Below are 11,654 nucleotides of genomic sequence, written 5' to 3' on the forward strand. Positions count from 1 at the left end.
AATCTTACCTTGACCTTTAACCTATTAACCTAACAAGAGATTACAGAGTGACCTTGGCGCCATCCACTGAGCCATTTTTGAATGTTCCAAATTTCAAGACTAGCTCAAGGTCAAAATCAAGGTCAAATTTAATTTTGGTACAAAACAATATGTGGTCCAAATTTGAAAGCTGTGGCTTGAGAAAAGTGAAAGCAGGTCACTAGATCAATTTCAATTTCAAAGTTCATTTCGGTAGAAAGAACTATGCATGTGCTTCAAATTTGGAGGCTGTAGCTTGAGAAATGTGAAAGTAGGTTATAGGTAAAAATCAATGTCAAATTTCAATTCAGAACACAAAAATATGCATGTGGTCCAAATTTGAAGCCTGTAGCTTGAGAACTGTGAAAGTAGGTCACTGGGTCAATCTCAAGATCAAAGTTCATTTCAGTACACAAAACCATGCATGTGGTTCAAATTTGAAGGCTGTAGCTTGAGAAATGTGAAAGTAGGTCACTAGGTCAAAATCAAGGTCAACTTTTATTTCGGAACACAAAACTATGCAAGTGGTCCAAATTTGAAGCCTGTACCTTCAGAAATGTGAAAGTAGGTCACTAGGTCAATCTCAAGATCAAAGTTCATTTCAGTACACAAAACTATGCTTGTGGTTCAAATTTGAAGGCTGTAGCTTGAGAAATGTGAAAGTAGGTCACTAGGTCAAAATCAAGGTCAAAATTTTTTTTGAACAAAAAACTGTGCATGTGGTCCAAATTTGAAGCCTGTACCTTCAAAAATGTGAAAGTAGATCACTAGGTCAATAACAAGGTCAAAGTTTTTTTCGGTACACAAACCTATGCATGTGGTCCAAATTTGAAGGCTGTAGCTACAGAAATGTGAAAGTAGGTCACTAGGTCAAGATCAAGGTCAACTCAAGACAAGGTTCATCTTGCCATTCAAAACTATACATGTGGTCCAAATTCGAATGATGTAAGTTATGGACATGAAGATTTTAAGTTTTTCCCTATATAAGTCTATATGAACCATATGACCCCTGGGGCGGGGCCATATTTGACCCTAGAGGGATAATTTGAACAAACTTGGTAGAGAACCATTAAATGATGCTACATTATAAAATATCAAAGCCATAGTCTTTGTGGTTTGGACAAGAAGATTTTCAAAGTTTTTCCCTATATAAGTCTATGTAAACCATGTGACCCCCAGGGCGGAGCCATATTTGACCCTTGGGGAATAATTTGAACAATCTTAGTAGAGGACCACTAAATGATGTCATATACAAAATATCAAAGCCCTAGGCCCTGTGGTTTTGGACAAGAGGTTTTTCAAAGTTTTTTCCTATATAAGTCTATATAAACCATGTGACCCCCGGGGTGGGGCCATATTTGACCCCAGGGAAATAATTTGAACAATCTTAGTAGAGGACCACTAGATTTTGCTACATACCAAATATCAAAGCCCTAGGCCCTATGGTTTTGGACAAGAAGATCAGAAACCATTTAACTGTTCCTGGCCAATGTGACCTTGACCTAATGACCTCAAAATCAATAGGGGTCATCTACTGGTCATGGCCAACCTAACTATAAATTTTCCTGATACTAGACCCAAGCGTTCTTGAGTTATTGCCTTGAAACCATTTTACTGTTCCTGGTCACTGTGACCTTGACCTTTGACATACTGACCTCAAAATCAATACGGGTCATCTGCTGGTCATAACCAACCTCCCTATCAACTTTCGTGACCTTAGGCCTAAGCATTCTTCAGTTATCATCCGGAAACCGTTTTACTGTTCAGGGTCACTGTGACCTTGACCTTTGACATACTGACCTCAAAATCAATAGGGGTCATCTGCTGGTCATTACCAACCTCCCTATCAACTTTCATGATCCTAGGCCCAAGTGTTCTCGAGTTATCATCTGGAAACCGTTTTACTATTCAGGGTCACTGTGACCTTGACCTTTGACATACAGACCTCAAAACAATAGGGGTCATCTGCTGGTGATGACCAACCTCATTATCAACTTTCATGATCCTAGGCCCAAGCGTTCTTGAGTTATCATCCGGAAACGGATTGGTGTACATTCCGACTGACCGACAGACCGACATCTGCAAAACAATATACAATGTACCCCTCCTTCTTCGAAGGGGGCATAAAAACCAGAGCTGTCACAGGAGACAGCACGCTCTAATGTTTTGATGCTGGATAGTTAAACTGGGCACATCTGAGGATGCTGGAGCTATCACTAGGATGTTTAATGACTCAAATGTGGATGTTGATACTGGACACTAGTTTATGTCTGTGTCAAATGCTTCTAGTAATATCAGAGATAATGTGTATTGAAACTTTAAGTATAAAGGGACATAATTCATGGAAAATTTCCACAATGACAACATACCATATGTCTAATCATTAGGCTTATAAAGTGGGACATCTGCTTCAAATCTGCATCAAATATATAGACCAAAAGCGCATTATAACTTAACCCGAAATTCTACAACAAGAGGGCCATAATGGCCCTATATCGCTCACCTGTTATCATTGCACTTAAGGACAAAAGGTCAAAAAGTCATAATCAAGATCAACAACAAAGGGAAGAAATTTAACCAACATGAGCACCGCCTTGCGGGTGCAGACGCTCATCTGATTTTTTTGTCTCTGTACAACAGAAATATTGTCCTACCCATGATTTTCTAAGTCCAAAAAGGGCCATAATTCTTGCAAAAAGCAGGATGGAGTTATGTTTCTTGCTGTACAGAGTCAGCTTATGATGGTACACAGCTGTTGCAAGTTTCAAAGCAATAACTTGGATAGTTTAGGAGAAAAGTTACCTAAACATAAAACTTAACCAATAAAATTAATCTGATATTTTCTAAGTCCAAAAGGGGCCATAATTCTTGCAAAAAGCAGGACAGAGTTATGTTTCTTGCTGACAGGGTCAGCTTATGATGGTGAACAAGTGTTGCAAGTTTTAAAGCAATAACTTTGATAGTTTAGGAGAAAAGCTGACCTAAACACAAAACTTAACCAAGAAATCTTATTTCCTAATACAAAAGGGGCCATAATTCTTGCAAAAAACAAGATGGAGTTATGTTTCGATGAAGTGAACATTTGTGTCAGGTTTCTTTGAAATCCTTCAAAGGGTTAAAGAGTTACAGAGCAGAAGGGAAATTGTTAACCAACAGACAGACAGACGGACACCGAGGCGATAACATAATACGTCCCTTCGGGTGTATAAAAAGGAATCGAGATCTTATGGTGATACAAGCTGTGTGCAAGTTTGGTTAAAATCAAATCATAAATGAAGCTGCTATTGTGCAGACAAGGTCAAAATAGCTAATTTTGGCCCTTTCATGGGCCATAACTCTGGAACCCATTAAGAGATCTGGCCAGTTCAAGAAAGGAATCAAGATCTTATGGTGACACAAGTTTTGTGCAAGTTTGATTCAATTCAAATCATAAATGAAGCTGCTATTGTGCAGACAAGGTCAAAATAGCCAATTCTGGTCCTATCAGGGGCCATAACTCTGGAACCCATAAAGGAACATGGCCAGTTCAACAAAGGAACCAAGGTCTTGTGGTGATACAAGTTGTGTGCAAGTTTGGTTAAAATCAAATCATAAATGAAGCTGCTATTGTGCAGACAAGGTCAAAATAGCTAATTTTGGCCCTATCAGGGGCCATAACTCTGGAACCCATTATGGGATCTGGCCGGTTCAAGAAAGGAACCACAGATCTTATGGTGACACAAGTTTTGTGCAAGTTCAATTAAATTCAAATCATAAATGAAGCTGCTATTGTGCAGACGAGGTCAAAATAGCTAATTCTGACCCTTTCAGGGGCCATAACTCTGGAACCTATTATGGAATGTGGCCAGTTCAAGAAAGGAACCAAGATCTTATGATGATACAAGTTGTGTGCAAGTTTTGTTAAAATAAAATCATAAATGAAACCACTATCGTGCAGACAAGAAATTGTTGACGCACAGACTGATGACGGATGACGGACGAAGGGTGATCACAAAAGCTCACCTTGTCATTATGTGACAGGTGAGCTAAACAAGAGCTGTCAGTGGACAGTGCGCTCGACTATTCTCAGTGCTTGATAGTATAATATAAGCTATGAGTAAAACTTTAACATTACAATAAGCATATTCTAAGTCGAAAAGGGGTCATAAGACAGTTAAAATGCTTGATAGAGTTGTCTCCTCCTTTTTACAGACTGGGGTCATGATGGTAAACAAGTATGCAAAATATCAAAGCAATATCTCAATGGACTTTGAAAATATTTGGGGTGGTACGCAAACTTTAACATTACAATAAGCATATTCTAAGTCGAAAATGGGGCCATAATTCAGTCAAAATGCTTGATAGAGTTGCCTCCTCTTTTTTACAGACTAGGGTGATGGTAAACAAGTATGCAAAATATCAAAGCAATATCTCAATGGACTTTGAAAATATTTGGAGTGATACGCAAACTTTAACATTTGTGTGTGACGCTCACGCCAACGCCGGGGCGAGTAGGATAGCTCCCCTATTTTTCAAATAGTCAAGCTAAAAAGGAAGAACAATTCATAACATATCAGCGATGATATCGGTGCCAGATACTTTACCTGATCATCATTCTCAAACAGTTCCTGGCAGATTATACACTGAGCCCGCATCTTTTTGCCGTATTCTGCTAAAAAAGAAATTGACAGATTTGTGGCAAGGAAATTGTGAATTCATGTAAGAATATTGTCTTTTAAATGGCAAAATTTCCATGGTAATTGTAAATTCTGGTAAGAAAGCTGATATGGCTGCGCACTGCAGCGTAAACAATGAAAACAAGAGGGCCATGAAGGCCCTGTATCGCTCACCTGACCTATTGACCTAAAGATCATCAAGATCAACATTCTGACCAAGTTTCATTAAGATATGGTCCTAAATGTAGCCTCTAAAGTGTTAACTAGCTTTTCCTTTGATTTGACCCTGTGACCTAGTTTTTGCCCCCACATGACCCAGATTTAAACTTGATCTAAAGATCATCAAGATTAACATTCTGATTAAGTTTCATGAAGATACAGTCTTAAATGTGGCCTCTAGAGTGTTAACAAGCTTTTTCTTTGATTTGACCTAGTGACCTAGTTTTCAAACCCACCTGACCAAGATTTAAACTTGACCTATAGATCATCAAGATTAACATTCTGACCAAATTTCGTTAAGATATGGTCATAAATGTGGCCACTACAGTGTGAACAAGCTTTTCCTTTGATTTGACCTGGTGACCTAGTTTTTGACCCCAGATGACCCAATATCAAATTCGTCAAAGATTTTATTGAGGGTAACATTCTGACCAAGTTCCATTAAGATTGGGCCAAAATTGTAACCTCTAGAGTGTTAACAAGCTTTTCCTTTGATTTGACCTAGTGACCTAGTTTTTGACCCCACCTGACCCAGATTTGAACTTGACCTATGGATCATCAAGATTAATATTCTGATCAAGTTTCATTAAGATATGGTTATAAATGTGACCTCTAGAGTGTTAACTAGCTTTTCCTTTGATTTGACCTAGTGACCTAGTTTTTTACCCTACATGACCCAGATTCAAACCGGACCTTGAGATCAGCTTCCAAGATTTTATTGAGGATAACATTCTGACCAAGTTTCATTAAGATTGGGCCAAAATTGTGACCTCTAGAGTGTTAACAAGCTTTTCCTTTGATCTGACCTGGTGACCTAGTTTTTAACCCTAGATGACATAATATCGGACTCGTCCAAGATTTTATTTAGGGTAACATTCTGACCAAGTTTCATTAAGACTGGGCCAAAATTGTGACCTCTAGTGTTCACAAGCTTTCCCTTTGATTTGACCTGGTGACCTAGTTTTTGACCCCAGATGACCCAATATCAAACTCATCCACGATTTTATTGAGGCTAACATTCTGACCAAGTTTCATTCAGATCGGGCCAAAATTGTGACCTCTAGAGCGTTAACAGTCAAACTGTTGACGACGGATGACGGACACAGGGCGATCACAAAAGCTCACCTTTGAGCACTTCGTGCTCAGGTGAGCTAAAAACATCAGTGCAAATTGTCTGAATTAGGTACTGGAAATCTGAAAACATGATTACAGCATAATTTATTTATATCATTAAGTTTAACCAATTATTTAATGTTTCTGGTTCGTTCCATCGTGTTTTTTGCACTTCAATTCAGTCGGAGAAGGCTGTTAAAGAGCCTAGAACGGCCGGTTGCAGCGACAAAAGGAAATATTACCAGGATTATTAAATGTTGAATGCTGATCGGCTATCAGGTGTGACATTGTATAAAAGCATTTCATTCTTAATGGCATTTGTGTTGCTTGAGATTGATAGAGAAAAAAATCGTGCAATATATGAATTGTGGAGTTTAATTCAGGAAATTAGTGGTTATGCGTCACAGTGGCCACATAGTATTAGACGTTGTCTGTTTTGAACACAATACATCAAGCATTTTGACAGAATAATTGTGACAAAATTTGTCTACGGAAAAGGATTAAATCCTGACACATTTTTAGAATGGGCACGTTTGATAGGATTAGGCCGTGATGAATCTGCATACAGACATTTTGCAGCACTGTTTCATTTCCATCACGAAATTATACTTTGTATGCCTTTGACGTTTCAAACAATCGATACGAGTATCTATATGGTAGAGTTACATATTATACATCATAATCTGCACGGTAAAATTCGGTAAGTATAGAATACTTTTTTTAAGATAGGACTGTACTGTACCAGTACAAAAGACCAGACTATATATAAGGAGAGAGAATTCTTACAAACTTAAGCACCAAACTTTAAGAGATTTCAAGCTTGTCTGTAGCTCTGAACTTATTTATACCGGTACAAATAGCCGGAGTATATATATAGAGAGAGCTACTTAGAAAGAAACTGTAATCATAATGCCTTCCAAGGGGAAGATTTTCCCCGGAAAAGGGTTTTCTTTGGGGGCTAAATAATAGAAAACGGGGCTCGGAATACTTTTGGGCATGCTTCCCAACCCTCCCGATTCAATCGGGATTCTCCCGATTAGGAGGCCAGAACACGATTACCCCGATCAGCATTCAAACAAGAGGGTCATGATGACCCTGGATCGCTCACCAGAGTAATATGTTTCAAATGTCAAACTGATGATTTTTAGAAAATTTTCCAATGTACAATCAAGTAACCCCTAGGGCGGGGCCAATTTTACCCCGGGGGTCATGATTTGAAAAAAGTTTGTAGAAGTCGACTAGGCAATGTTACAAATCGAATATCTAAGATCTAGGCCTTCTGGTTTATTTTAAGCAAATTTATGAAGATTTCCCTATGTACAATAAAGTAACCCTGTGGGCTGGGTCAATTTGACCCTGGGGGTCAAGATTTGAACAAATTTTATAGAGGTCCACTAGGCAATGCTACATGTCAAATATCTAAGCTCTAGGCCTTCTGGTTTATTTTTAGAAAATATTGGAAGATTTTTCTATGTACAATCAAGTAACCCCATGGGGCGGGGCCAATTTGACCCCGGGGGTCATAATTTGAAGAAATTTTGTAGAGGTCTACTAGGCAATGCTACATGTCAAATATCTAAGATCTAGGCCTTCTGGTTTATTTTTAGAAATTTTTTGAAGATTTTCCTATGTAAAATCAAGTGACCCCTGGGGCGGGGTCAATTTTGACCGTGGGGGTCATGATTTGAATAAATGTTGTAGAGGTCCACTAGGCAATCCTACATGTGAAATATCTCAGCTCTAGGCCTTCTGGTTTATTTTAAGAAAATTTTTGAAGATTTTCATATGTAAAATAAAGCGACCCCTAGTGCGGGGTCATGATTTGAACAACTTAAGTAGAGGTCCACTAGGCAATGCTACATGTCAAATATCTAAGCTCTAGGTCTTCTGCTTTTTGAGAAGAAGATTTTTTAAAGTTTTCCTATGTAAAATCAAGTGACCCCTGGGGCGGGGTCAATTTTGACCCCAGGGGTCTGATTTGAACAAATTTTGTAGAGGTCCACTAGGCAATGCTACATGTGAAATACCTACATTGTAAGACCTAGGCCTTCTGCTTTATTTTTAGAAAATTTTTAAAGATTTTCCTATGTAAAATCAAGTGACCCCTGGGGCGGGGTCAATTTTGATCCCGGGGTCATGATTTGAACAACATTAGTAGAGGTCCATTAGGCAATGCTACATGTCAAATATCTAAGGTCTAGCGCTTCTGGTTTTCGAGAAGAAGATTTTTTAAGATTTTTCTATGTAAAATCAAGTGACCCCTGGGGCGGGGTCAATTTTGACCCCGGGGGTCATGATTTGAACAAACTTGGTAGAGGTCCACTAGGCAATGCTTCACACCAAATATCTAAGCTCTAGGGCTTCTGGTTTTTGAGAAGAAGATTTTTTAAGTTTTTCCTTTTGGTTGCCATGGCAACCAGAGTTCTGCATGGAATTCAATTCTTTGAACAATATTTAGAGAAGACCATCCAAGGAACATCCCTGTGAAGTTTCATCAAAATTGGCCTGTTGGTTTAGGAGGAGATGTTTAAAGAAAAGTGTGGACGGACGGACGGACGGACGCCGGACGGTGAGCGATCACAATAGCTCACCCTGAGCACTTTGTGCTCTGGTGAGCTAAAAACCCGATTTGAATATTTTTCAATGTTATGTGTAATGAAAATAGCTTTGGGGCATTGTTATGATGTTATGCTTGTGATACATTGCCCTTTCAAAACAAGCCAGATTAGCCAATGTCCACGGGGCATATTCCGTGTATTGTACCATCGATTATAGCGGCTTTGATCAACAGGCCGACACATGGGTGCATCAACCATGAATGACCCTGATTAAGAACTGACAGGATTTTGCAATCAATAATTGTTTTATGATACTTTAATTGGGAATAACATTTGAAAAATTTTCATTTTTAGCACGTCGGCGGTGAAGCTACATGTTGCCTTTTATGGAAGAAATGATTGAAAACGGTCAGTTAAACGATAATTAATTTAAAAGGTTGTAATCATTTAAAATGTAGATTGATTATCGCACATTTTCGATTCATTAGGCCTAGATCTTTTGAGAAATACAATAAAGATAAAACTGTTGTATTTGGTTATAAATGCTATTTATCTAGTAAACTAAGGTCAAGAACCATCAAAGTAAGGTAAACAAGGAGCTGCGTTCAATAAACGCTTGATGCCCCCGGTAGCATCCTTGTCAATACATAGCAACCTATGTCCAAAACGAGGTCAAGGTCAAACTGAGGTCAGGTGATGTTTGAAGATGAGGAATGGTCACAGGTTACTTCTGTATTAGTATCAATTCATTCTTGTAAGCGGTATTAATGCTAGACGAAACAGTCCCATTTGGTTAACCAAGAGATGGCCCATATAAACCAACCAAAGTCCAAAATGAGGTCAAGGTCAAACTGAGGTCAGGTGATGTTTGAAGATGAGGAATGGTCACAGGTTACATCTGTATTAGTATCAATTCATTCTTGTAAGCGGTATTGATGCTAGACGAAACGGTCCCATTTGGTTAACCAAGAGATGGCCCATATAAAGCAATCTAAGTCCAAATAAGATCAAGGTCAAGGTCAAACTGAGGTCAGGTAATGTCTGATGATAAGGAATGGTCACAGGTTACATCTGCATTAGTATCAAGTCATTCTAGTAAGGGGTATTGATGCTAGACGAAACGGTCCCATTTGGTTAACCTTGTACAGACGGACAGACGAACGTACAGACGGACGGACAGGACAATCACTATATGCCTCCCGCATCAGTAGATGCCGGGGGCATAAAAAACCATCAATTTCAAAGTATGCGCCGCAAAAAATTGTGCCACGAAAAACCTCACACTTGAGACTCCAAATATCCCACTTAGAAATCATGAAAACCCCTCTTGAGGGTCAAAAAAGGTTGGGAAGCATGTTTGGGGGTAGGTATGATTCTGACAATGACAAAATTTGAAAGAAATAAAACGAATTTAACCAAATTTTACGAAGCGGTACAAAAGACTGGAGTATAATAGGCGATGAATTAGGTCAGACAGATGCTTCAACTGTCCAGGCCATTAACTCAGCAATCACTCGATTATGTAAACATATCAAGCAGGGACCTAATGTAACACGTCTGACATTAACAGTACTTGCACTAACGGAATAAAGCTAAACAATTGTTACTGATGACACAATTATGCTCAAGTCTGTAAACACATTAAGCTAGCAACGCACAGTAATGGCTTGTCACAAAAATTAAATATGCAACTCTGAAGCCAAATTGTTATCATTGTATTTGCTTTCTATCAATGTCTGTGATTTGGCATTGTTGTTACGCCCATGTGGTATATTGAAATGGATACTGGATTGTATTACGATGGTATGTAAAGGGATACTGGATATTTGACCGTATCAGGTGAGTAACGTGTATAATTTGGTATCAAGTCAACTCGTCCCCTAGTCAACTCATCCCCCAGTCAACTCGTACCTGATTTGGTCATTTCGTCCCCCAAAATTGGTCATTTCGTCCCCCTCATGATAAAATTTGGTCAACTCGTCCCCCTTTTGGTCAACTCGTCCCCCTTTTGGTCAATTCGTTCCCCCTTTGGCAATTTTGTCCCCATAATATTTTAGGCATTTTTGTTTTATTTATGACATTTTTTACTTCGAAAACTTGTATTTAAAATTATCTTGAGTTTTGAAGGTTTATATTGGAAATAGTTCACTTTAAATAATTAGGTTTGATACACTGATAAAAGAAATATACTGAAAATATAAGACAATTAACTGAAATAATATAAAATAAAAATAACTAAAATGCCCTTAATATGAAAAATACGATATAATAGAAAATCTAACTGTTTAAAAATCATAGTAAGAAAAGAGAGATCAATAAATCCTTACCCCTGATCATAATAGAAGAAAGTTTTAATTAGAAATACAATAAAGAATAAATAAACAACGAATATCTGTCACTTATGTTTTACTTAAAATAACCAACATGCTTTATATCTATTTTTATCATTAAAATATATTAAAAAGATACTTCAAAAGTAGGGAGACAGTGGTTTCTAAAATAAAGTAGAATGAGCATATCCCTGCATACGCAAGGTGTTAAAGATTATTAATCACATTAAAAGGCGTTGATTGGGCTGACTGGAAGGTGTTAATGGTATTTATCGCATAGTGCGGCAATTTTCCTTTGATCTTTGCAGCATGTTATACATAGTAACACACATTATTACTACAAAACTGTGCTGATATCTTACAAAACTGTTCCGATATATATCGGAACACTTTTTCTCTATGAGTTTCATAAGAAAAAAAGTGTTCCGATATATATCAGCACAGTAAAACTGTTCTGATATATATCGGAACACTTTTTCTCTATTGAGGTCCTATCAAGGGAGTATAATTTTTTCCTTTCAAAGAAAAGATGATTTTAGCTCCAATTTACAGTTCACAGAGAAAGAATATATTTATCGCAACACTTTTTTTCTTACAATGGCAAGGTCCTATGGAAGGAGTATTATTTTTTCCTGCCAATGAAAACATGATTTTATTTCAAATTTATTGTTCACGGAGATAGAGTGATCACAAATACCTGCATCTATAAAGTAAAAGAATAAATAAACTAGATTATCGCATAGTGCGGCAATTTTCCTTTG

The 11,654-nt window shown here is 37.9% G+C and overlaps 1 protein-coding gene across 2 annotated transcripts in view; it reads right to left on the minus strand.

Annotated features, from left to right (window-relative positions):
• Window positions 1-11,654, minus strand: part of LOC123527720 (E3 ubiquitin-protein ligase TRAIP-like) — a 49,396-nt gene that overhangs the window by 23,495 nt on the left and 14,247 nt on the right. Inside the window, exon 2 of one of the 2 annotated variants that reach the window (XM_045307359.2) lies at window positions 4,602-4,666. In XM_045307359.2, coding sequence (XP_045163294.2) covers window positions 4,602-4,652 — 51 coding nt within the window. In that variant the 5' untranslated portion in view covers window positions 4,653-4,666. Of the gene's footprint in view, window positions 1-4,601; window positions 4,670-11,654 lie in introns of both variants that reach the window. The other variant, XM_045307357.2, reaches the window with a different exon arrangement.

Source organism: Mercenaria mercenaria, chromosome 14 (assembly GCF_021730395.1).
Source record: "Mercenaria mercenaria strain notata chromosome 14, MADL_Memer_1, whole genome shotgun sequence".
NCBI classification, from domain to species: Eukaryota; Metazoa; Mollusca; class Bivalvia; order Venerida; family Veneridae; genus Mercenaria; species Mercenaria mercenaria.